Raw genomic sequence first — 27205 nt, forward strand, 5'->3', positions numbered from 1 at the left:
GGCGCCTGGGTGGCTCAGTCGTTAAGCGTCTGCCTTCGGCTCAGGTCATGATCCCAGGGTCCTGGGATCGAGCCCTGCATCGGGCTCCCTGCTCTGCGGGAAGCCTGCTTCTCCCTCTCCCACTCCCCCTGCTTGTGTTCCCTCTCTCGCTGTGTCTCTCTCTGTCAAATAAATAAATAAAATCTTTAAAAAAAAAAAAACTTTTAAAATTCTAGTGACTAGAGAAGCTATCTGTAATGTATAAACAAACATCTACATTTTAAAATACTTTTATAATAAAGGTAACTAAATAGTGTTCTTCGTGCACAGCCTCGTGTGTCCTGCCAGGATTTTATCTCCAAGGAAATTTCAGGTGTTCGATGTGGTTGTTGAATTTCTAAAGTTTAAAATAGTGGAAGCTAAAAAGGAATTCTAGAGTGGTTTTCATTTTTCTCCTTTTATTTTATGTTTTTAAAGATTTATTTATTTTTATTTGAGAGAAAGAGAGAGCAAGCTGGGAGAGGGGCAGAGGAAGAGGGAGAAAATATTCAGCAGACTTCCCACTGAGCAAGAAGCCCAACTCAGGGCTGGTCCCCCAAACCTGAGATCATGACCTGAGCCGAAATCAAGAGTCAGATGCTTAACTGACTGTGCCACCCAGGGGCCCCCATTTTTCTCCTTTTAGTTTACTTGATGTCTTTTAATTTAAGATGATAAAGTATTAATGAACCATGCTTATTGATTTGTGAAAATTGACACAATCCCTAATAGAACCACAGCAAAAATTCTAAGCAAAAATTTTAACAATGAGACTCAATGTAGATCATGTTCAGAGTAGAATTTAGTTTTAGGAAACATAAAAAGCTTTTACCTAACAGCAATAGCTAAGATAACCATATATTTCTGTAGTCTGAGAAATTCTAATTTTGTGGAAGAGAGCCCTACATAATATAAAATATAATGCATATCAGAAGAAGAAAATGTCCTGAATATATAACCAACCCTCTTTTTAGACCTTAAGTTCAGGAGGTTGAAAACACAGCCCTAGTTATTGAAAGATGCATCCTTAGATAGGGACTGGCTACCCACTGGATCCCTTCCAGAAATCAAACTAATTTGTAAGACTCAGGATTGGCTATATAATTTGTGGGGCCCCATGTTTAAAAATTATTTAAGAACACCAAGATGGCCGGGTGCCTGGCTGGCTCAGTTGGAAGAGCACATGACTCTTGATCTCAGGGTCGTGAGTTCGAGTTCCACGTTGGGTGTAGAGATTACTTAAATACAACTCAAAAAATATATATATATATCAAGATGGCGGCAGACAGCTTGAGTATTAAGTGAATCACAGGGCCCTCTGCAGATGTATACGTCGCATACCCATGAAGCTGACCCTGGCTCTTTGCCCATAGCTCAGAAGAGGATTGCAGTCACTAATGCAAATCCAGAGGCGAGATTACTGCTGCCCCAAAGCACTGAGAGTTTCCGATTCACGGATGTACTAATATTTCCAATCAGGAGTCCACATGTATTTGGTAATCAGTACACTAAATTTACTAAGAAGGGGCACCTGGCTAGCTCAGTCAGAAGAGCATGTGACTCTTGACCCCAGGATCATGAGTAGAACCCCACGTTGGGTGTGGAGAGTACTAAAAAAATAAAAATAAATAAACTTAATAATAAAAATAAAAATAAATTTACTCCCATGAATAAAAAAGAAGTTACTCCCATGAATAAAAAAGAAGTTACTCCCATGAATACTTTTTCTTTTGCTGAAGAGTTAGCCACATTATGTATGAGGGGCCTGGGTACCTGAGCGACCTGTTTTTTCAGGCATTCATTGAACCACCACTTACTGAGCTGAGCACCCGTGCATGACAAGACATTGTCAGCTCTGACCCTACGCCTGTGAAGGATGGAGGGTCCCTGCCTCGCTGAGCCTTCTAGCCTAGGGCCTAGAGGAGGGGGTGGAGATAAATGAGCACATAGTCCCACAGGCTGTCCCAGTCGTCAGTGGGACTCCAGAAGAGCCCAAGATCCAGAGAGCATTTAATCTGAGGGGAGGAGATTACTCAGGGTAGGTCTCCCTAGAAAGTGGTATTTAAAATAAGGCCTGAAAAATGAATAGAAAGTAGTCGGGTGAATTAGGGGCCTGAGTTCCATGTTAGAAGGGTTGAGACCAAGGCCAGGAATATAGCTTTGGGGTGAGGCCTCTCAGGTCATTTTCAGGACTTTGGACTTAGACGGAAAGGTAATGGGAACCTTTTGAAGGACCTTAAATGGTAGATGAGATGAGCGACTAAGTTTGGGTTTTTGAAAAGATCATCATCACTGCTGTGTGGAGAATGGTTTGCAGGGTTAGGCTAGGCTGGTATGTGTGAAGTCTTTGTACAGACTAGGTAAGATGCACTACTTTGTCCCAGCTGGGCCAGACCAAAGGCCTCAGGCCCTCAGCCTGTCGCTTTGCACACATACTCTGCAGAGGGGCAGGATGCGGTATGGGCAGAGTGCAAAGGTTTTTGCTATCACCAGGGCATGGTGCAGTGATGCTGAGTAGAAGCCAGAGGCAGAGGGGTTGGGGAGAGGAGGGAAAGGGAGAGAGGGTGAGTCTGTAGCTAAAGTCAACATGAAAGTGGTGATTATTTGGATGTGGTTGATGGACAGGGCGATATGGAGGATGTTGTGAAAGTTTCTGGCATAAATAACTGAGTGGGATGGGGTGGTGAGGCCATTTATGGTGTTAGCGAACCCTGGGGTCGGGGAGGGAAGGTGATCCATTGGGATAGGTTTTGCTTGGGAGACACCCAAGTGAAGACCAAGGAATTGGCATCTGGAACTCTTGAAAGTGGTGAGGTGGAAGGAAGTCCATGTTGGGAGCTGTTGCATGTAAATAATCATCACATAACCAAAAGATCATCTGAGGAGGGGTGTGGGGTGAGAAGAGAAGGGGGCTGGCCTGGAGAAAAAGACCACTGTGTTTGGAAGAGGAAGAGCAGCTGGTTCAAGCAAATGAGAAACCAGATAGACATGCAGGATAGGGAGGAAATGTGGGATCTGTGGTTTCCTTTTCTTTCTCTTTTCTCTTACTCTCTCGCTCTCTTTCTCTTTCTTTCGCTCTTTCTCTCCTTTTCCACTTGAGATTGGAGAGACTTGAACAAATTCTAATGTCGCTGGTGAGTTTCTGGTAGAGAGGGAGAAGCGAAACGTGGGAGTGAGAAATCCATGACTGAGCCTGCTTTAAGGGAAGGTGAAAGAGGTTGGATTCCATTACACAGGTGAGGGGATTGGTCTTCGATGGAAAGAGGGAGGGAGAGGATAGATTAGATGACTCAAAGTTGAGCTCTCTGAAGGAGGAGGCAAAACCATCTGCCGAGTTTGTTGTGTCATCTACTTGTCAGAAGTCAGCTACTTCGTCAACCAGTATTCTTCAAGCATTTTCTAGTGCCAAACACTGGTAGATTATGAATGATGATGACCCTTATGCTCAGCCCTGATAGAGTAATAAATATATGTTTGGTCTTTGTCTCTGGTTCCTGACACTGAGCTCTGAAGCCCTTGGAATTTCCTGAGGGATTGTGATGATAGGAACGTCTTTTGTTATTCATAGAAGGATCTCTTTTCCACACCTGTTTATGCTAATGAGGTGCTGAGGTGTGGGGGGTGCCCTAGGTAGCCTCAGGATGGGAAGGTCACCTGAAAGAACCAGTAATTAGAGGGTTGGAGCTTTCAGCCCCACCTACTGTCCTCTGGGAAGGGGGGAGGGGCATGCCTAGAGATTGGGTTGTAAAAACTTGATCAACACTATTTGGAGAGCTTCTGGGTTGATGACCCCACGGAGGTGCTGGGGAAAATGTTTACACCAAGAACAATCCAAGGTAATTGTGATGTTTTTCACAGTGAGAGGGGGTGACTGCTTTTTAGAAGAATTCATGCTACAGAGACGCATTTTGGAAAGAGCTATTTGGAAATGTTTTCACTGTAATGTAAACGTTGCCAAGAAATATGGTAGATTTGTGACTGATCAAAACTTTTAAAAAACCGAAAACCTCTAAGAACTTGGAAAAATAGTCGTCTGACAAAATCTTTTATGTGAGGATATCAGTGGGTTTTGAATCCATCTGTTAGATTCATAAAAATGTGACACCTACTGACTAGTTTGCAAGGACAATTGAGAACTACCAGCTGAATCTCACCAAAAAAAGACTTTGTGTAATTGGTGAATGGACTGAAAACAAAGTATCAAGATTTAGGTAGCAGAGCCCAGAGTGTTCTACTGTTTCTCCAGTGGATCCCTGTCACCCCAGACAGCCATTAAAACAAAATGTTAGGATACAGGAAACTTGGAAGCAGCCCTTAACAGGGCTCTAGGACAAGATAATTAACCAAGAGTTTTCAAAAATAAAGCGTATTTAGGGGCGCCTGCGTGTCTCAGTTGGTTGAGTGTCTAGGGCTCAGGTCATGATCCCAGGGGATCGAACCCCGGAGTCTGGCTCCCTGCTCTCTGCTTCTCCCTCTTCCTCTGCTCCTCCCCCTGCTCATGTTTTCTCTCTTCCTCTTTCTCAAATGAATAAAGTCTTTTTTAAAAAAAATAAAGCATATTTAATCTATTGCTTTCGTTACAAATATTAATAACCATTTGTATTTGTACCATAAGTGATTACACTAATAGGCGTTATTTCCTCTTTTCCCCATCTTTTTGTTTTATAATGTGCAAAAGTTATTACATGGAATTTTTAAAGAAATATACATGTCTAGATGGGACTTACTCAAAGCTTTTACTCTTGGTGTTTGTACTAAAAAATTTACAAGCTTATCATTAAAAACTGAGTCAAAGTGTCCCCCTCCCCGTACAGCAATTTGAGAACTAGATTTCCTTGTAAACTGTAAAACTGCCTCTTCCCCATGATGTGCTCCTATAGTTCATTCCTGGAAAATAAAATTGCTACTAGAGCTTCTACCCTGAAAAGTAACAAATACAGAATGTATGTGTGTCTTGTTTCTCTTGAAATGTGTACCTTAAACTTCCTTTAAATAATCCACTTTAAAATGCTTTAAAAAGAAAGAAAAAAGAAACTCCTGGGGATGTTGTGTCCAGTGCTCCGCTCCAGGACAGGTAAATGCTTTCAAGTCATTTCTACATAGGCCTTGTGGTTCTCATTCTTTCCTTCACTAGCCACCTCTGCTGTCGACAGAGATCCGCCCCAAGCCATTTTGGATCTTTTGGGGAAGGAGATTGGAGAGGGCTACATTCTCCTCTGCAGGTAAAGGTGAGGGTTAAAAAGCAAGTCTTGAGTCACCCCTGCTCTATCGTGGGGCTCTGGCTGCATCCCCCACAAAAAGTTCACTTGGGGTGGCTGTAAGATTCAGCTGATCATGGGTTGGAATCAAGTAATCACGAATTTTCTGGAATCAGCGGCTGGACCCAGGAATGTGCCTAAGGCACCATCCTAGGCTATTTGACTTGGCAAGCATGTTTGTCCTTCAGGTATTTGTGCCTGAGAAGCCTGTAGGATGTTTCTATTCATTCGGGAGCACACTGATCTCATCTTCGTTTACCCTTTCCCTATGTTATGCTAATCGAAGTCATTCAGTTCACTCAGGAAGATTCATTTCTAACACTACCGCTAATTAACAAAAACACCTGGCTAACAATGAGAATTCCTGAAGCATGTGGTGTTGTAGCTGCCACTGGAGTGTGGCCATCCCAGGAAGGAGTCCCTGTAAACCTCCCCCGCCCCCAGGGGGACCCTCAGCTATGGCTTCTGGCCAGTCTGGCTAGATGCTCTCGCCTGTTCCTTTCAGCACTACAATGGATGCATTGTTCCCCAAATAGTATTTATCTATATCGACCAAGCCTATAATTTCCCCCAGAAGGCTCAGCAAATAAGCATGTGTGGATTCCTTGAGATCAGGAAGATGCTTTATTTATGATTGTACTTGCCCCCCCCCACCCCAAAACCCAGACCCTAGGATTCTGTTCTGTATAATAGCTACTAGGTGTGGAATTAAATTGAGTGAATTTGTTAGTAAACTTGAAATACAGTTTCTGATTGTGGAAGTCTAAGAAAAGTTCCCTCTAGGTATGAACTAAAGATTTGAACATGTCCAGACAAGAGAAAATATAAATCATCGTGAATAAATGGCTAACCTTAATGAAGGGCCCATGTGTCAGATACAGTGTAAGCATATGACAGGTTGGCTCACTTATTCTTTATAAAAACTCTAAGGCACACATGACTAATTCAATCAAACTGCCTAAAATTATTATTGTTATTATTATGTACTATTATTTTTACCAGCAAAGAAGCTGAAGCTTGAAGTTAAGGGTGTACGGAAGTCTTGAGTTGGTGGATGATGATGCCCAGTTTTTGAGCTGAGCAGTCTGGTTCCAGAGCTAAAATCATTGCTACTAAGCTCTCCTTCTTGCATGTAAATATACTCAAGAGAAAATATTGAGCCACTGGTAATCAAAGAAATACAAAATGAAACCTTACCGATGTACCATTATACAGTTGTGATGATGACAAAGATAATTATACAGTGGATGAACATGTAGTACATAATTAAGATAACCATATAGTAAATGTAGAAAAAATGGTGCTCAGATACTACTATTGGCAGTATAAGTGAATGTGGTCCATTTGGAAGGCAGTCGAGAACCATAGACATTTATGTGGTTTTTTTCCTAAGATTTTATTTATTTATTTGACAGAGAGAGGGAGAGCACAAGCAGGGGGAGCAGCAGAAGGAGAGGGAGAGGCAGGCTTCCCGCCGAGCAGGGAGCCCGATGCGGGGCTCGATCCCAGGACCCCGGGATCACGACCTGAGCCGAAGGCAGATGCTTAATGCCTGAGCCACCCAGGTGCCCTGAAATTTATAAGTTTTGATTCAAGAATCCTACTCCTGGAAATCCTTTATAAAGCCAAGAGAAAACAAATTATGTGTATCCTCAAAAGGGTTCATAGTTCATGTTTACAACAATATAATTTGGAAATATCCTTCATATCCAACCACAAGACACATACTAACATTGGTAAAAAACCATAAAGACTCTGTGATGTCCATTAATAGAAAAAAACAGAACAGAAAATTGAATCCCAGCTGCTATTACATCTTTGCACAAACGTTAAGTCAGGAACGTCCCTGGACAGGCATTAGAAGGGAACTTGAAAATGATGTGTAAGTGGACTAGAACTGTAAGTGGCTTTTTGTTTGTTTGGAAATTATCTTTACAATAATGCTTTGCCAGCATGCTTAATTGGAGCTTATGCTGGAGAATTGGGGCCATTTTATCTCACTTTGCAATTTTAGGAATTCCTGAAGTGAAATTAAAAACATTTCAAAAGTGCTTGAATAAATACCCCACCCCCAAACAAAAAGATGATCACTGAATAGTTTTGGGTATGTCTATGCTCAAATTTTTCTAGTGCACATTGATAGTATATTTGGAGCCTTGTTTTTTAATGGGTTTATTCTATACAAGCTGGAGTGCAGCTCCTGTGGATGCAGTTTCATCTCAAAAACCTTTTTTGTGTGTCATTACATAGAGAATTCCTTCATTCTTGGCTTTGGCAGTACTTTGAAATTCAACGTATATACCTAAATGTAATCTAGATACAATGAAAATGTTGGATCAAGTTTGCCACTCAAGTTTATGCATCCGCTTCAAGGGAATGGTTAGGTCTCAGATCACAAATGGTTCCCTGTATCTTAGGACTGAAGCCCTCAGGAGGAGAGTTTGTCATATTGACACCCACAGGAATATTTGGAAGGTTCTGGGGCCCCTTGGAAGGTTTAGGAGGTAAGGCAAGGTATGATTCAAAGCTATTAATAATAACTGGACCCAGTATTCTTGGCCAGAAAGTGAGACTGCTCTGTTCCCTCTACCCTCTGGGGGGTCAGCCCTGGGCCGAACCCCCTCCCACCTCTTCCCTGCTGGTAAACAGGAGCAGATGACCCAATTCAAAGCAGCCTAAAGCCTCAGTTTCCTTGACTGTGAAGTGAGAGAGAAAGTAACTACTTCCAGGGTTGCGAGAATTGGAGGCAATGTATGTAAAATGCTTGTTGCGAAGTTCTTGCTAACCCTTCACCTGAACAATCTCCTTAATCCCACAAGAACCTCCATTGTGAAAGCACCATCAATTTTAATAGGTGCTTTTAAGGAAATTTAAAAAAAAAAACCACCATAGTAGCGAACACATGGTGCATAAGTGCCTATCAATTTTCAGAAGCTGTTATGTAAGAAAGTCAGCCCTCAGACTTAGGCAAGTACAGCCTGATTAGTACGTTGTCTTGCAGCGGGTCCTCCCCGTCGTCCTCCACTCCAGACAATCAACCTGACCAGGGCTCAGCCTCCCCGTCCCTGTCCATCATCCGCCCGCTGAGGAGTAGCAGAGTGCTGTATGAGTTGGGAGTTGGGGACCCCTGACCCAAACCCAACTGCCCTTGTGCACAGGTGAGGAGCCCCAAGCGCAGGAAGGTAAGGTCAGTCCTGAAGACAGGAGGAGCACCATCTAGTACGAGGCCGGTGGTTTGGGGTTTCTTGATAGCTACTCGTTCTGTCCGACCTGACACAGGGGGCTCAGAATTCACGGTATGCTCCCCAACACACTGTAATTGGGAGCATTTAAATACTGTTCTCTAGTTTCCTTAGCTGGAAAACACTCTGAGCTTGAAGGCACATTTAACCAAAGCAACCACAGTACTGCTGTAGCTTTCTTTGAGGGAAGGGAGGGATTTTGGACAACTCGGACTCTTTGTTTCTCTCTTTCTTCCATTTTTCAAGTTGAATACGCCCGTGGTCGGCCCAGGGAACAGCGTGAGGGGAGGGAGTGGGCAAGGAGCCCGAGACTAGGTCAGATTACCAGGAACTCCCTGAGGACGTGCTTTGGAACAGCTTAGACAGGATTATGTGGAATTCAGTGCTGAAATGGGAGATGGTGGTGAGGACACCTGTTCTGTTTATCCAGCAACTGCTGCATACCAGTGTCTCTGCCAGGTGCTTGACAGGTTTTTGAATCACCCCCATCCCAACGGGGAGCTCCACTTTTCAGATGAGGAAACCAAAGCTCGGAGAGATGAGGAAGCTTGCTGAAATCCTACCTTAGAACGTGACATAGGATTTATCGTTTCTTCTGTTTGACTTCACACTGCTGCTGTGGTTCCCACGAGACGGTGAGGTTTGAGCTCACGGAGGGTGGTTCGGGAAAGGGACCACGTTGCAAGAGGTTGAGGCGGATTATAATATGTTAAAAAGCATTTCTCATTCTTGCTCATGGTTAGCTTTATCATTTTTTGCATAATAAAAGAGAAGATGTACTCTGACCATTATATTTAACCAGCCAAAAATCCAGACACATGCTATGACCTGGAATTTTAGGACTTCCTTTAAAAACAAAAAGGAATCCGGTATTTTGGATTGGAATTTCTGGGACATAGGAAGCATTTAAAGCCTGGAATATTTAAAACTGGGGTTGTTCAGAAAACCCAGGACCTATGGGCTGTGTGATGAGCAGGTGGGACAGAAACCAGGGCCGCTGTTAAACTGTCTCTGCTAAAGAATTGTTCTGGACACGTGGCTTCTGAGCCCTAGTATTCTCATCTTCAAAATTAAGAGCAGACAAAAGAAACTTGAAAGTACCTTTCAAATCTAAAATTTTGTTTCCATAAAACTGTGGTGCTCTATTTAGCATTCTAAACCACCTAGTAATAGGTTTTTAAAAAAATGAAAGGAAAAAGTTTATTACTCTTCAAGTCTGGAATTTTGAAGTGAACAATAGATCTTTTATACTCACTTTTGGCCTGCAGTGGTAATGAGGTTGAAGATTTCTTAAAAACAACCAAACAAACAAAGACAGGGACACCTGGGTGGCTCAGTCAGTTAAGCAACTGCCTTCAGCTCGGGTCATGATCCCGGGGTCCTGGGATCGAGGCCCGCATCGGGCTCCCTGCTCAGCAGAGAGCCTGCTTCTCCCTCTCCCTCTGTTGCTCTCCCCCTCCTTGTGCTCTCTCTCTCTCTGTCAAATAAATAAATAAAATCTATAAAATAAAAAACAAAAAAAACTGTGTGTGTGTGTGTGTGTATGCGCGAAGTAGATATATTTCATTCAAGTCTACAAAGGTCTGCCTCTACAAATGAACTCTATTGCCCTAGAGGACAGGTTTTTCCCACTTCAAGGTTTCCATTGCTCGTGCATTAACAAAACGGGAGATAACACGAAACCTACATAGGCAGTAAGAAACACTAGTCTTTGAGAGGGAGGCAGACAGATGATCTTTGTTCTTCATGTCCAAAATTTCATGACACTAAGCTCAAAAAAGGCCCCTTTTTGCATGTTCAGACAACCTGGTTCACTCCTCCCAATGCTCTTGTAATAAATATCCTTTAATGTCTGTCTTCTCTTAATTTCAAAAGCCTCTTCTAAGTAACATTTTCTACTGGTAGTCACCCACTCTGAAGGTCTAGTCTAGTTGTAAGCCAGGTGCATCTTTTAAAAAAATCATAATAAAGAGGTTTTAAAAAAACTCTTGAGGTTAAAACTATGTAAAACTCAGTGGCACTAAGTACATCCATCTCCACTATCCATTTCCAGAACTTCTCATCATCCCAAACAAACTCTGTACCCAATAAACTGTAACTTCTCCCCCTGCACACATACTACCCCCAGCCCCTAATAACCTCTGGTGTACTTTCCATCTCTTACGAATTTGATGACTCTAGGTACCGCATTTAAGTGGAATCATGCGGTATATGTGTTTTTGTGACTGACTGACTTCACGTAGCACGTCTTTAGGGCTCATCTGTGTTGTAGCTCGCGGCAGAATGTCATTCCTTTTCAAGGCTGAGTAATATTCCTCTGTGTGTATACCCCATGTTTATCATTTGCTTTTCCTGACTACTAATATAATGCCTTAATTCTGGTACTTTTGTGCAATTATGGGCATTCTTTTGGCTTTCAAGGGAGTGTATAAAACTTGTAAATCCATATGTATTCTTTTTTTTTAAAGATTTTATTTATTTTAGAGAGACAGTAAGAGAGTGCGAGTGGAGGGAGGGAGAGGGAGGTAACCCCCAGCAGTCTCCATGCTGAGCACAGAGCCCGACTCGGGGCTTTATTGCAGGACCCTGAGATCATGACCTGAGCCGGAACCAAGAATCAGCCGCTTAACTGACTGAGCCACCCAGGCACCCCCATATGCATTTCTAGCCCTGAATTATAAATTTGAAGAGGATTCAAGATATCAAGAAAGCATAGGTACTAACGGGTGGGATCAGTGGGACATTTTTTTGCTGTGGAAAACACAATTTTTGGTCTGAAGGGCACATAATTCTGGAATCCTGTTTGAGTGACCAGCTATATTCCTACATTTCCTCATTTCCATGTCTGCCTTGTACTGAGCACGTGCTTTCAGCCCTCTACTCCCTTGGTCACACCATCTGGCTTTAGTTGTAATATCTTATTTCATGTGGAAAGCCCCCTTTCCAAAGAGGGCACAGGAAACTAGGGTCCAGTGCCGGTCCTAGAAGGTTTTCCCTGTCGCCCCTGTTTCCGTGGCTGGAGCCCAAGGGAACTCTGGAATGAACTCTGGGACACAGTGACCTAAACTGTGGAGCTCGGTGTTTTTAATCACGGTCCTAAGTTTTGGGGACTCCAAGCGCTTTTCCTGGCCAGTCTGGAGGAGCAGACACTGTTGGGGGGGGCTCTCAGGAGCTTGCGTTAGGTGACCCCTCAGAAAATCTTGGCACCTTGCTGCAGTGAGTCACAGATAGCAGGCGGGCGACCGACCAGGTTCCCCCAGATGAGGGGAGGCCATGGAGACACACAGGTGGTAAACGGTAGGAAGTCGCCTTGAGATCTCATCCACTTCCTTTTCCCTCCCTCGGCTGCTTCAGGGTGCTTTGGGGTCCCGATCCCCTGAGATGCTTGGGCAGCTTTAGCATCAATCGCAGTGGTGGGTATTCTGCTCCGGGCACAGCAGCCTCTGGGTCACGGAATAATAGTCCTTGGGAGTCTGTGAACTTGAGTCACAGAGGAGCCCTGACTTAGCCGTCTGGCTGTTCAGTTACGCTTGCCTGTGCGGCCACACACGTGTGTGCATCTACTTGCCTGTGTGTGCGTGCGCATGTATTTTTTTTTTTTAATATTATATTTATTTGACAGAGAGAGAGAGCACAAGCAGGGGGAGCCGCAAAGGGAGAGGGAGAAGCAGGCTCCCCGCTGAGCAGAGAGCCCAATGCGGGGCTCGATCCCATTGACCTGAGCCGAAGGCAGACGCTTGACGACTGAGCCACCCAGGTGCCCCTGTATTTATTTTTTTTTTAAAGAAAAAAATATTTCCACCATTAAAAATGAAACAATAGGCACTAGGGAGAGAGAATTAGTCCCATGTATAATAGTTTTGTTTGGACTTAAGCCAGAATGACTGTGGTGGAAATGGTTGAGGAGAAAAGAGTTTACCCCTTTGAAGTCCACCCTTTCATTTTTACAGTTGATTCACCTGTCCGCTCTAACCTTCCCCAAGGTTAACGAAGCTAACCAGTGCAGGGCCCTTTTTATCTTGCCCCTTGTCTGGGAGTCTTGAGAGTAATTAGAGGCTGAACAGGAAAATCCTGATTGTTCTTAGGGGTATGTACATTATATGCAAATTTATGTAAATAGGGTAAATCCTAGTTTGAGGTCTAAATATTTTATGTCCTATTAATTTATAATAAAATATGTCTTAATCCCTTCTCCCTCCCTCTTCCTGCTTTGCCTTCTTAAAAATTATTATTAAAAAAGGAATTTAGGAAAATACAGCCTGAGCCACAGGTAGCTCGTTTCTTTAATCTTTTTTCATTTTCTTCTCTTTGTAGTGATACTTCTCTAAATTCACTGAAACTAGTGTGTGATTGGGATGAATGTCATCTTTTGGCATCGGTTTATTTAAAATACCGAGGCTCGTGCTAGTTCTGTCTAGGTCTTAGTTATTATATCGCAAGGTCCTCTGTGTCCTGACATATTCCAAACTGCAATCTAGATTCGATAATCTAGGGTTTTAGACTTCCTTACACAGATCGCCTCATGTATTTATCCTTGTGAAAACAGTCCCCTACTTTACTTCTGTCCCATCCTTACCATGGTGAGCTGTTGAAGACGAGAGGTGGTGGATTAAATTAGGCAGAGGCCTTTCGCTTGGAGCAGTAACGTACTTTAGAGCCTCTCCCATGGGCAGTTATGTGATGCTGGGCAAAGCACACAACCCATTTCTTTCAACAACCATCTTTCCCATTGCTCTGTCCTCCTAATAAGGTGTCGGTGAATCTTGTTGGGAAAATCGTGCTTACAAGACCAGTGCTCTTCAGAGCTAAGCCACAGAGCACAGTGATGGCTTTTTTCATCATTGCATGTCCCTGATTTCTTTGGAGGCAATGACCGTCACCCCAACCCGCCCTCATCTGCTTTGTTTTCAATGGAGTTATAAATTCACGACCCAAACTGCCAGTTTTTAAAATCAGTTTCATCTTGAAGACATCTCTCCTGGGGCCTTTTTTTTTAAATATTTTATTTATTTATTTGTTTGTTTATTTATTTTAGAGAGAGAGGGCGAGAGCGCATGCCCCCAGGCTCACGCATGCAAGACGGGGGAGGGGCAGAGGGAGAGGGAAAGAATCTCCTGCAGACTCCTTGCTAAGCACGGAGCCTGACTCGGGGCTTGACCTCACAACCCTGAGATCGTGACCTGAACTGAAATCAAGAGTCAGTCACTTCACCCACTGACCCGACAGAGCCACCCTCTCCTGGGGCCTTCTCATCCGCCCCAGCCTGCTACGGTTACCTGTTGGCCTGTGATATAGTCTAGGATGTTCCTTTGCCATCATCCTGGGATGTACCTTTTCTGATTGTTATGTTTTCCCCTTTCTTAGCTTATACTTTAGTTGTTTTTTGTTGTTGTTTTTTTTAAGTAAATTCTGCCCCCATACTTTAGTTTTGATGGAGTTCATCCTCTAGTAGCTTCCTGAGGTAAAGTGCATAAAGGGAGATATTTTGAGACTTTACCTGTCTTAAGATGTAAAATGTTTTTATTTTACCCTTAATTGACTTAGCAATTCATGTGGTTCAAAGAATTCTCTGGAATTCAGTTTCCTTTAGCATTGTTGATGCTGCTGTTACCATTATCTTCATTATCTGCCTTCTGTGGATGGTTTCTGTGAAATGTGAAGACACTGTGCTTCTGAATCCTGTCTGTGGGGCTTATTTTTACCCCTCTGGAGATCTATGGGATACTCTCTTAACCAGTATTCCAATATTTCCTGATTCAGGAATGTGTCTTGGTGTGGATCTGTTTTCACCCATTGTATTGATATTCCAAGGAGTGTCGATCTGGAAACTATTCCTTCTTTGTGATACATTTTTCCCCCCTCCAATTTCCCCATCAGTTGGTTTGCCTGTTTGCCTAACTAACTCCCTGAGAGTTTTCCTCAGCTTTCTTTTCCAACACTGCCATTGAGTTTTGTAGTTTTTCCTATCATGTCATTAATTTCTAATAGCTTTTTTTTATTTGCTAAATGTTCTGTTTCAGATTAGTTGGAGTCCCTGCTGTGAGGCAGACCTCCCCAAATGTAGTAACATGAACATTTCCATTTTATTTTTTGCTCACACATTCTGTGGGTCAGGAATTCAGAGAAGACTTGAGTGACTATCGGCTGGAGTCATCTGGTGACTTCTTCAATTTCATGTCTGGCACCTGGGCTGGGATGAATGAAGGCTGGGTTCATCTGGGACTGTTGACTTGGGTATCTTGGACTCTCTGCGTGGCTTATTACATCATGGAAGCTGGTTCCGAAAGGAAGCCTCTGGAGAGCAAATTTTCTAAGACAACCAGTTGGAAGCTGCTTAGTTTTCCATGACCCAGTCTTGGTGGCCACATCGCGTCACTTCTGCCGATCTCTACTGGTCAGTGTAGTCATAAGGTTGTCCAAATTCAAGGGGAAAGAAATTTTGACTATTTTTTTTATTGGTGAATGGCAAGGTCACATTGCAAAAGAGCATATGGGATGGGAGTATTGTCTTGCCTATTTTTTGGGCCCTATAATCTTACTGATTGGTTGAATGCAATATTTTTTCTTCTCTCTCTGAGGTTATTATAATTAGTTTTCTTCTCCCTGTACACAATCTGTTTCTTTGAACATTTGGGGAAATTTCTAATTTGAGCAATGTATTTAAGTGTTGGCCTGGTTGATTCTCTAGTAAATAAACTCCTGCATTGGCTTGGCTGTCGAAGTTCTGGGAGCTCATAGCTGCAAATAGGGAAGGAGACCTCAATACCTATTGTCTCTGGGTTCACTCGGTTCCACTGTTTCCTGGTTGGAAACCCTGCTTTCCATTGTGCCTGGTGTGCCCCAGCCTTCAGAGACTAAATCTTGGGTCATGGCCAGTTTTCAGGGTAGAGACCCAACTGCTTTTAAAAAAGCTGCCAGTCAGTAACGTTTTGTTTTTGTTTCAGACACTCTCATCCCTCCTCTGGAATCTGTGCTACCATTTCCCTGAACCTTTTGAAGATCCTGTAGCAAAAATAGAGCTGGTTTTTTCTTTCCCTGCTGTCAGTCTGGGATTCTTGGGTCTGCTTAATCAGTTACCTTTCGTCTGTCTGCTTTTCAAATATTACTTGCTGCTTCTTCTCTCACTCTACCTGAGGACATTTTGTCTGTCCTCCCACTCCAGTGAATACTCAGCTGCACCTTAGTCCTGACCAGTTGGAATTGCTCATTTTATGTTGGAACACTTCTAGAGACTGTATTGTTACCTTATGTGTGTTCCATGCTTTTCTTCTTGTCCCCTTCCTTGACTCCCCCTTAGTACCAGAATTAGAAAAGATCAGAGTTTACTTTCAGTTTTTATAGAACTTAGTATTCTTGTGCTTCTTAGTTTTAATTTCAAAAAGCCACGTATTAAGAATGTCCTTTAAGTCTTGGCTTTCCCTGTTTCCTTCACATGGTAGAATTATTTTCTTCTTCCGTTTCTCCTTAAGTTGGGTTTTTCTACTTAAAAATATTCATGGTGGGGTCCACATGAAAGTCTTCTCTTTCAAGAAAGGCATCAGTGTTCAAGGGAGGGACTTTCTCTAGGATACTTGCTAAGACAGTTGCCAAGTCCTGTGGTACATTCTGGGCAGGGAAGGCTTGGCGGTGTGTTTGGGTCACATAGCAAAATGGCAGATTATGTGTAAATGGACTAAGACTTCCAATCACAAGGCAAGGATTGGCAGAATCGATTTTTAAAAAGTGATCCAACTATAGGATATCTACAAGAGAAATGGTTTAGATTTAGAGACACAGTTAGATCGCAGTAAAAGAATGCAAATAGATATGCCATGCAAACAAATACCCAAAAAGAGCTAGAGTAACTATACTAAGAGCTGACAAAATAGACTTTAAGGCAAAAATTATTAGAGACAAAGAAAGACATTTCATAAGGAATGGCAAAAAGGAATCCGAAGACTTGAACTCCACTATAAACCAGCTAGGCTAGGGGACATCTGTAGAACACTCCACCCAACATCAACAAAATACACATTCTTCTCAAGAACACATAGAACACTCTCCACGATAGGCCATGTCTTAGACCATTAAACAAACCTAGGAGTGTGATTGCCGTGTTGAGAGGATAGCCTCTGTTTAGCTTTGTAAGAAACTGCCACAGCACCAAAGCGATTCTACCATTTTGCGTACTTGGAGCTCATTGCTCCTCTTGGATGTGTAGATTAATTCTTTAAAATCAAACCTGGGGAGATTTGCAGCATTATTCGGATATTTTTTTCTACCTCCCATGCTCATGTATACAGCCCTCTCCCCGCTTCCTTTCCTTCTGTAAATCCTATTATACATCTGTTGATAATACTTAATGGTATCTCACATGTCTCTGGGGGCTCTGTTCATTTTTCTTAGTTTTCTTTTTCTTTTTGTTCCTTAAACTGGATACTCTCACTTGACCTGTCCTCAATTCTACTGATTCTTTCTTCTGTCAGTTTAAACCTACTGTTGAGCCCCTCTAGATAATTTTTCAGTTCACTTTATTGTACTTTCAATTCCAGATTTCTGTTGGGTTTTTTTCTTTATCATTTTCTGTCTCTTTATTGAAATTCTCAATGTGGTTAAATATGATTCTTATACTTTCAGTTCTTCAGTTCTTTGAAAATATTTATAATAGCTGACTTAAAGTCTTGGTTAAGTCCAATGCCTGGGCTTCCTCAGGGACAGTTTTTATTGACGGCTTTTTTCCTTATACGGGCCAGACTTTCGTGTTACTTGACATACTCTATAATTTTTTGTTGTCAAAGGGACATTTTAGGGGCATATGGGTGGTTCAGTCAGTTAGGCATCTGGCTCTTGATTTCAGCTCAGGGCCATGAGATCGAGCCCTGCACTGGGTTCCATGCCGAGCGTGGAGCCTGCTTGAGAATCTCTCTCTCCCTCTCTCTTTGCCCCTCCCCTACACCCCCACCCCCGCTCTCTTGCACGTGCTCTCTCTAAAAAAAAAGAAAGAAAAGGGAGATTTTATAATATGTCAACTGGAAGTCAGACCTTTGCTCCTACCCTGCCCGGGGTTTGGTGGTGTTGCTCTTTGTTTAGTGATTTTTCCAGGTTAATTTTCAAAAGTTTATTTTCTTTGCAGTGTGAGGCCACTTAAGTCCCTGTTCAGTTAGCTTGGAGATCAGATCACTTAATGATTGGACAGAGATTTCTTCAAATGTCCGAACCAGTAAGGAGTAGGAGCTGCCTAGTGGCATCATTTTGTTTATGATGATCTGATGTTTAAATGGTTGCCATGCTGAAGTATTTTTGCAGAATCTCCCCACGTTTCTTGCTAATACAGGTTTGGAGTTGGGTGGTGGACAAGAGAGTTGGAAGAAGATGAGATAAGCAGCTAACTCAACTGCAAGATTGTTTTAATGGGCCAGTGAGCACCAGGAATCTTCACAGTGGGGATAGAATATATTCGATTTTCCAGTAGTACTGGACCATTACATGGTTCCTTGGCACCCACTCTGGGACATGTTGCTAGAGTTTTCTTTGGAAAAGCTTGACCCAAATTGTAAATATTTTCAAACCTTTAACAATATACAACCAGCATTAGAAAAACAAGTTAAGATTGGAGAGAAGGAAATTTTAAAAGCAAGAAATGAACCAGCCATAATTTTGAGGAAAAAAAAGTGAATACCTAGGATTAGTTCACCAGCATGCTTTCTGAGTGTGTGTATACTTAATGGGCATTACATCCCTTCACACATTTCCCTTTTCATTTCACAGATTTTTTTAAAAGCCTCATGGGACAGCACTGTTGCTGAATGCCTGGTACATACAAGAAACTTGACTGCATGAAAGGCACTCTCCAAACACAGTATGTTACCTGGAATCCAAGAACTAAATGAGCCAGACTTTCTTTAAGTCTAAATGGTAAAAAAAAAATCTAAGTACTTTTCATAACATTATTCTATACTAATAATGTCCAATTATTTATTTGTATTTGCATTATTAATATTCACAATTTATTTCCTAACTAAATATTTAAAAGTTCTAGTGCTAATCCTTCCTGGTATTAAAAACCAGTTTCAAATCTCTATAAATCTGATATGGAGATGATCAATGGTATTTGGCTTTATTTGTTAGAACAGTAACACTTAGGGGTGCCTGGCTAACTCAGTAGAGCATAGGACTCTTGATCTCAGGGTTGTAAGTTCGAGCCCCAAGTTGGATATAGAGATTAAAATAAAGTCTTAAAAAAAAAAAAAGAACAGTAGCACTTATTAGTTATAGAACCAATTGCCAAGTTATAAAATTGATTTTTGACAACAAAATATATTTTGTAATATTTGTAAACATAATAAAAATGGGTCGGGTTCCTCATTTGAATATAGACAACAGGTGTGTCATACATTATAATTTGTATACAACTGTTGTTTCTCACAAGCATTAATTATTATAACCTGTAAAAGCAATGTAGGAAATGCAAGGCTATGTCTCTATTTTGGACTGTGTATGTCTTCTCTTCCTGGGGTACCTGGTATGGAACTGAACTAAGAGAGATTCAAAACAGACCCAAATCTGGCCTGGTTTCAGCTGGGTCTTCCTGGTTTAGTTTGAAAATTCACTTGACTTGCTTTTCCTTCAGAGATTCTTAGAAGTCACAGCTATTTTTGAATTTCTCCTTAAGAGCACCTCCAGTCCTAAGTTGGTGAAGTGCAGAATGAAGCTGCTTGCTTCAAATATTTGGGGCTGCTGATGCCAACTGATGGACATTAATGGATGCATCAGGAGGAACCCAGATTAGTAATGATTTCAAGGCAAAGGGTGCTCCTTAGAACTGGCACAGGAGGAAAAACTTATCTCACCAACTGTGGAGAGTTAATTATAGCCTAGGTCTTCAACTGTGATTTGTACCTCAATTTTCCTGAGAGGTAACTTCCTAAGAGGTATAATGTAGGATATTGTAGCACATCCTTGTATTTTTTTTTTCTTTGTTTTTTTAGATATTATTTTTAAACAATCTCCATACTCAACGTAGGGCTCGAACTCACAACCTAAAGATCAGGGGTCATATGCTCCACTGACTGAGCCAGCCAGGAGTCCCCCCTTTTATTCTTTTTTAAGAATCTGGTATTAATATTACAGACTGTGGGTTTCCTCTAACACTACCCTTTTCTGCTGATTGACCAATTTTGTTCTGTTTTGAACATTTGACCTCATAACAAAGAGGATGGTTTTTAAACCTGAGATGTCGTAAAAAGACTGTATTTATATACATTCCTTCTATTTTTCTTTTAGTGCTGTTCTCCATGCGAACTGACAACTCTCAGGGCCACGACGGTAGAGAAACCATGACTGCTTGAAGCCTGGAAGACTGCCCTTAATTAAGGAAAATCCCTGATTGTTGTTTGAAATGCTGAGAAAGTTGCTGCGGAGGAGACTTTTCTCTTATCCCACTAAATACTTCTTCCTCCTTCTTGTTTTTTCCCTAGTCACCTTCTCTGTTTTAAGAATTCATCAAAAGCCCGAATTTGTAAGTGTTGGACATTTGGAGCTGGTTGGAGAGAATCCTAGTAGTAATATTAATTGTACCAAAGTTTTACGGGGGGATGTAGAGGAAATCCAAAAGGTACAGCTTGAAATTCTCACGGTGAAATTTAGGCAGCGCCCTCGGTGGACAACCAGTGACTATATAAACATGACCAGAGATTGTAATTCTTTCATCAAGAGGCGGAAATATATCATGCAACCCCTTAGTAAAGAAGAGGAAGAGTTTCCCATAGCATATTCTATAGTGGTTCATCACAAAATTGAAATGCTTGACAGGCTCCTGAGAGCCATCTATATGCCTCAGAATTTCTACTGCATTCACGTGGACAGAAAGTCAGAGGATTCCTTTTTGGCCGCGGTGATTGGCATCGCGTCCTGCTTCAGTAATGTCTTTGTGGCCAGTCAGCTGGAGAGTGTGGTGTATGCCTCGTGGAGTCGGGTTCAGGCCGACCTCAACTGCATGCAAGACCTCTACAGGATGAGTGCAGACTGGAAGTACTTGATAAATCTTTGCGGTATGGATTTTCCCATTAAAACCAACCTGGAAATTGTCCGGAAGCTCAAGTCGCTAATGGGTGAAAACAACCTAGAAACTGAGAGAATGCCATCCAATAAAAAAGAAAGGTGGAAAAAGCATTACACAGTTGTTAATGGGAAGCTGACGAACACGGGGACTGACAAAATGCACCCTCCTCTCGAAACACCTCTGTTTTCAGGCAGTGCCTACTTTGTGGTCAGTAGGATGTACGTGGGGTATGTGCTAGAGAACGAAAAAATCCAAAAGTTTATGGAGTGGGCTAAAGATACATACAGCCCGGATGAGTATCTCTGGGCCACTATTCAGAGGATCCCTGATGTCCCAGGCTCACTGTCCTTAAGCCAGAAGTATGACATGTCTGACATGCATGCAATTGCAAGGTTTGTCAAATGGCAGTATTTCGAAGGGGATGTTTCCAAGGGTGCCCCCTACCCACCCTGCCGTGGGGTCCATGTGCGTTCTGTGTGCGTGTTCGGAGCCGGGGACTTGAACTGGATGCTACGCAAGCACCACTTGTTTGCCAACAAGTTTGACACAGACATTGACCTCTTTGCCATCCAGTGTTTGGATGAGCATCTGAGGCATAAAGCCCTGGAGACATTAAAACATTGATGGTTCATTTTAGTCAACACTAGAAATGAGAAGACGTGTGCATGAGATGCACCCTACCTGATTCTTCTGCCTGGTAATAAACAGAGAAACTATAGGGGGCGCTCTTTGGGTTAGGAACCTCCTTGAAGCTGTGTGATTTCTGCCCAGCACCATGGGTTAGAAAGGTTATAGCATTAAATGTTGACCTAGAGTTAGCATGGGGTCAGGGTAGGTTGGGAGGCCCTGTGGGGGGCAGTGGCCCACGTAGCTGGGGATGCAGCTGAATGCAAAAACCAGCCTGTTAAAAGAACTCAGGGACTTAACAAAGTGACCAAGATTTCATCTGTGCCAAAATTACTTTGAGAGCTTTACTTATGACAGTTTTCTTGATTTGAATAAATTTATAGCAACAACCAGTTATAAGGATATAATTTATCTTGCAGGTTTTATGTGGTGAAATAGAAATTTGACTTTAAATGGTCCTTGTAAATAATTTACTTTCTGCTGTAACATGGTGTTGGGTAGCATGTCGGTATGTGTCATCTCAGGGAACTTGAAAAAATGGGCTTGACTGAACGTGAATATTTCTAATTTTTGCTTCTAACAATGTCTATATGCTTTTAAAAACAAAAGAAAAAGTGGCAACGTCTAGCTTCGTTGATTCTATGAATCATCTTAGCTTATTAGAAAAGATACCTTAAGTTATTTAAAAAGTTAAGAGATCTTTATTATTATAGTCTCTGCAGAGAAACTCAATTTTCCAAATACTTGTCTCGACTCACCCCTGCCCCTGTCTCCTCAGACCCTGCTATCAAGCTACAGAAAAACTTGTTTTCATAGTGCCTCAGTTCCCTTAACGTGATCCAAGACAGAAAGGGAGTAGTGTGTATGGGGAGTGGGGATCTAAGACAGAAAGGGTGTAGTAGGTATGGGGAGTAGGAGAAGAGGCAGCCCTATTTGGGCAGTTTCTGAGGCCTATGATGAATGTTCTAGCAGTCATTCATCTTACTATAGCCAGATAGTAAGGCTATTGCTCTTGGGATCTGCTTAGGTCCAGCTTCCCAGGGACTTGCATCTTAATGTCACCTGTGTCTCCACTTCAAAGGACTGGCTGGCTTCTGCTGTCCTTGCTTCTTCAGGTTACCTGCCCCTTAGTTATTCCTTAGCCCTTGGATTGTAAGTTTCCTTCTTCCTTAGAACACATAAGCTGTTTTTTCACATGCCTATGGCGTCTGCTCTACTTTTCCACCAAAAGACAAATGATTCCAGGTTGCCATTGTGCTATCTCATATCTCAAAGTAAATGAAGATTAGAAAGAAAACATTCTTTTGCTAAGCTGATAGTGTTCAGCCAGAGATCTAACAGGAAATGGGACACCTTATCATTTAGCTGAGGCTCTAAATGATCAAAACTATGTACTTCATTATAAAGCATAGCAAATTTAAGTGATACAGAAGAAATTCATAATACAAGCAGTTTTCAGGCATTCAACTGAGAAAATATTCTTTATTCCTTAAAGTTAGAGAACATTTTCATTTTATGGAGAGAGCTTTGTTCTACCGACCCTCCTGAATGAAATTTTCACATTTTTAAAAGCTTTGTCATCATGTGTAAACGTGCAAGTCAGTAGATTGCTGTTTTGCATAATTAGATAAGGCAGCCAATGTTGGACCAGGAAAACATACTCTGAAAACTCAAAGATGATGTCCATGAGGGCATAAGATGATAGTGCTGCCTCTCGCCTTTTAAATCAGTTTGTTCTTTTAATGCATGTCAAATGTTTCTCCCATGCTCTTAGCAGAAGGATTTACCTATGGATGGGTCCTTTTTTTTTCTCTAAAATTAGTGGTATTCATTGACAAATACTTTGTCTTATATTTTTACTTCATTCATGGTGTCTTGTTTTATGTGCATTTTCATTTCTGATTTTGAAAATTTGCAAATTTATAGGAAAGTTAAAAATAATAGTACAGTGAACACCATATCACCCTCACCTGGAATCGCTGGTTGTTAACATCGTGTCCCACTTGCTTTAAATTATATGGATTTTGGAATTTAGCAGAAATTGAAGGTTAAATCTATCTTTTTAATTTACAAATATCCAAGGTTATTTACCTCAACTCTACTTTGTAGTGTGACGGCAAGTGATTTACATTTAAAACTGATAGGTTTTGAGAGATTTTTCTCCACCATAGATACAAAAATAAGACTTTAGAGTGTCATCTCCCCAAGTCCCACACTAAAACTATGGACCTACTGTCTTCTGTATAGCTGTGGTACCTCAGTATTCTAGAATGGCACTTGGTGAGATATGTCTGAACATTACCCTATTGCTAATGCCTGTTAGAGGAATTATATAAAATCTGTTTATTGTGACTTCCTTTTATACATTTTAGCATAACTTAAAGCAAATAAAATTCATACTATGGGACATGGGTGACAGGCTGGCTCAGTCAGTAGAGCATGTGACTCTTGATCTCAGGGCTGTAAGTTTGAGCCCCATGTTGGGTATGGAGATTACTTAACAATGAACTCTTAAAAAAAATTCATACTACTGGGACAAGCAATTTGAAAAATCAAAAAGACGGTTTCAAAAGGAAGCAAAAATGCAAGTTGAGAAAGATATAAATTGTTCCCTATATGTCAGTTATTAAACACTGCTTTTACTGTCACTTAGGGTCTTATGTAGGGAATTATTAGGAATCATTCACAAAACATAAACTGCAATTTTGAGATGGAAGGTTTATTTTAGTTAATGAAGTAATGCATCAAATAACATTACTTATTAAGTGCAAGAGTTAATAAAAACTTTTTTAGGCAGTTACCCAGGGTCTTCCACACCATACTAAACAACTGTTAAACTTTGCAAATGTGAATCATTAGGCAGGAAAAAGTTTTACTCTACCCATTAAGGTTCTTCCACCTGGTCTAAGAATCAAATTGACATGAGATTGAGTAAGGAGAAATTAACAAGAGAAAATCAAACAGGGATGCCTGGCTGGCTCAGTCAGTAGAGCATGTGACTCTTGATCTTGGGATCATGAGTTCGAGCCCCACATTGGACGAGGAGCCTACTTAAAAAAAAGAAAAAAGTCAAACTAATAAATAACATGTATACCTTCTGTGTACATGGGAGAGACCCAGGAAAGCAATAACTCCCTGGCTGAAGCCATTACCTTAAACATCATCTCCAGTTAAAGACAAAAGGTGTTGGGGGTGGGGAGTCTGTTATGGGAGGTTACCAGAAAAAGCATAATAAACCAGGGTAAGATTTAAGTTACTATACAGATTGAAGTCCATGCCTTTTCCATTGATAACAGTTTCTAGAGATTTAGAGTCTTCTCCCTCTTCTTGGTACTGAAGGAGACACCCTTATAAATGGAGATTGCTCTTGTATATGTAAATGTCTCATAAAAGGGTAACTTCTACTCAGTTTTCAGAGTTTTTGAGTCTGCAGTCTCTTAAAAATAATCAGCTTAGGGGTGCCTGGGTGGCTCAGTCAGGTAAGCGTCTGACTCTTGATTTCGGCTCAGGTTGTGCTCTCAGGGTCGTGAGATCGAGGCCCACATCAGGCTGGGGCTCTGTGCTAGGCAGGGAGTCTGCTTGAGATTCTTGTCTCTCCCTCTGCCCCACCGCTCACTCATGCGCCCTCCCCCCCAAAAAAATAAATAAATAAATCTTGAGGGGAAAAAAATAACCAGCTTGAAACAATTAATATGCCAAAGAGGCACATTTTGGGGCAGCAAAATTTGCTCCCTCTCCAGAAGCATTGTTGTCTCCAAACATGAATTTGTGTCATTCATCAAATACAATTCACTCAAATAACGTAAGTAGATGTTCTCTTGTAGTTATTTAGGGGAGGAGGAAGCCATGTTCCATGTTTTAATTTATTTCATCTGTAGGGTCAATTAAACTGGATTTTTGTAGTTTGCTTAGAAAAATAACTTATTTCTCATTATGTTAAATATAAAACAAATGCAACACTGTTTCGTGGCAAATGTGGCTACCATAGGTTTTACTCTTGATTGTGGGCAGGACTGAATGCATTTGTAACTAGTCATATCACCATTAAAATCAGCCATTCAGAAATCAATGCCTTGTCTCCACAAATTACTCTTTTTTCCTTAGCTACCAGCACTTAAATTTAGTAGCTGGTGTGGTACTTTGTAACCAAGAAGTGTTGTGTGTGAGTATTGACTGAAAACATTAATTCTCCAGGCAGAGATGTCTGAGAGGAAGAGGGTGTGGCAATGGTAGAAAATTTAACACAAATTATGCAAAAAGATTCAGACCAGGCCTTTAGAAGAATGCAGTATCTGTTGGTGGGGGAAGGGCACTTTCCCAGTCAGTCCCATCTCAATGGCCACAAATACTAACAAGATCTGTTATTTGCTGTGGTCTGTGGAGGGAAAAGAACCACCCCCCCACCCCCCCACCCCCGCCAAAAATATTAAGTACAGCTCCAAATGTCCTCTCACCTGATCTGTTAAATCCTTCTGGTGCTCTTTGGCTTCAGTTTAGATGAAACACACTCCAGAAAGTGACAAAGTTGATTAACCTTGGATCTTTCTCTAACCCTTGAGACTTTTAATATATATCCTTCTTCATAAGCTTGCTTGTCAAAGATTCAGTTTTTAATCTGTGCTTTCTTAAAGTTTTCAGGGCTTATCATCGGAATACTGATTTAATATTTTTTGATGCAGTAAGATTGAAACTAGAAATGACATAGCTGTTGGGAAGGAGAAGACTTTTCATTACCGCAGATTGTATGTTTGTCCAAATAGAAAGCCCAAAAAATCTTTTCTTAGGATTTTTAATTAACCAATAGATCCAGATATTCAAAATTAATAGGGTTTCCATATTCAAGCAAAAAAATAATACTTTTACAATATAATGGGATTATGTGAGCATTTATCATGGCAACAAGCTCAGAAAATGTTCAAACTTAAAATGTGTGTGGGACTGTGGAGGAAAACTACATTGCGCTCAGAGACAACAATTATTTTAAACATGGCCCTTCCCAAATCAGTCTATCTGTTAAATGAAAGTCCAACCGTATTCTCAAACATTAGTAAAATTGTTCTAAATTTCATCTGAAAGAAAAAATGTGCAAGAATAGCTAGGAGGGGCGCCAGGGTAGCATAGTTGGTTAAGTGTCCAATTCTTGGTTTCGGCTCAGGTCATGATCTCGGGGATGGGATAGAGCCCCGTGTCAGGCTCCCTGCTCAGCACAGAGTCTGCTTCAGGTTCTCCCTCTCCCTCTGCCCCTCCCACTCGTGCTCTGTCTGTCTCTTTCTCTCAAATAAATCTTGAAAAATAAAAGAATAGCTAGGAATACTTTGAGAAAGGAAAGTAATGAAGTCTTGGGGCGCCTGGGTGGCTCAGTTGATTAAGCGTCTGCCTTCGGCTCAGGTCCTGATCCCGGAGTCCCGGGATTGAGTCCCGCATCGGGCTCCCTGCTCAGCGAGGAGCCTGCTTCTCCCTCTGACCCTCCCACCTCTCATGTACTCCCTCTCTCTGTCTCATTCTCGATCTCTCAAATAAATAAATAAATAAATCTTAAAAAAAGAAAAAGAAAGAAAGTAATGAAGCCTTGGGTTTGTTTGTTTTTCAAAGATTTCATTTGAGAGAGAGGGAGAGTGCACCAGCAGGGGGAGCGGCAGAGGGAAAAGGAGAAGCAGGCTCCTCACTGAGCAGGGAACCCACCCTGGGACTCGATCCCAGGATCCTGAGATCATGACCTGAGCCAAAGGCAGACACTTAACTGACTGAGCCACCCAGGTGCCCCTGAATTCTTGTAATACTAGATATGAAGCCATGTTTTAAAACTAAAAATTTAAAAGTGTATTACTAGTTTACATTTGAACTCTCAGACCAATACAGTAACAACTCAGAAATAGATGTTAATATATGTAAAATATTGCAAAGGAACTGAAACTGCTTAAAAGCATAAAGTTGAACAAAAATCAAAATGGCTGCACTCATAAATAAGTCAAACAGAGAAAGACATGTATCATATGATCTCACTGATATGAGGAATTCTT

The 27205-nt window shown here is 41.6% G+C and overlaps 1 protein-coding gene across 6 annotated transcripts in view; it reads left to right on the top strand.

Annotated features, from left to right (window-relative positions):
• GCNT1 (glucosaminyl (N-acetyl) transferase 1) overlaps positions 1–25254 on the top strand; it is a 28267-nt gene extending 3013 nt beyond the window's left edge. For 2 of the 6 annotated variants that reach the window (XM_031030834.2, XM_031030831.2), the window contains 2 exons: positions 18266–18412; positions 19781–25254. In XM_031030834.2, the coding sequence (XP_030886694.2) occupies positions 19896–21182 (1287 nt within the window). In that variant the 5' untranslated portion in view covers positions 18266–18412; positions 19781–19895 and the 3' untranslated portion in view covers positions 21183–25254. Of the gene's footprint in view, positions 1–6819; positions 7781–8277; positions 8435–14632; positions 14913–18265; positions 18413–19780 lie in introns of those variants that run through there. The other 4 variants (XM_081802857.1, XM_081802854.1, XM_081802855.1 and 1 more) reach the window with 4 other exon arrangements.
• Positions 25255–27205: the final 1951 nt, after the last annotated feature.

This window comes from Leptonychotes weddellii, chromosome 14 (genome assembly GCF_054177405.1).
Source record: "Leptonychotes weddellii isolate Sample4059 chromosome 14, ASM5417740v2, whole genome shotgun sequence".
Lineage (NCBI taxonomy): Eukaryota > Metazoa > Chordata > Mammalia > Carnivora > Phocidae > Leptonychotes > Leptonychotes weddellii.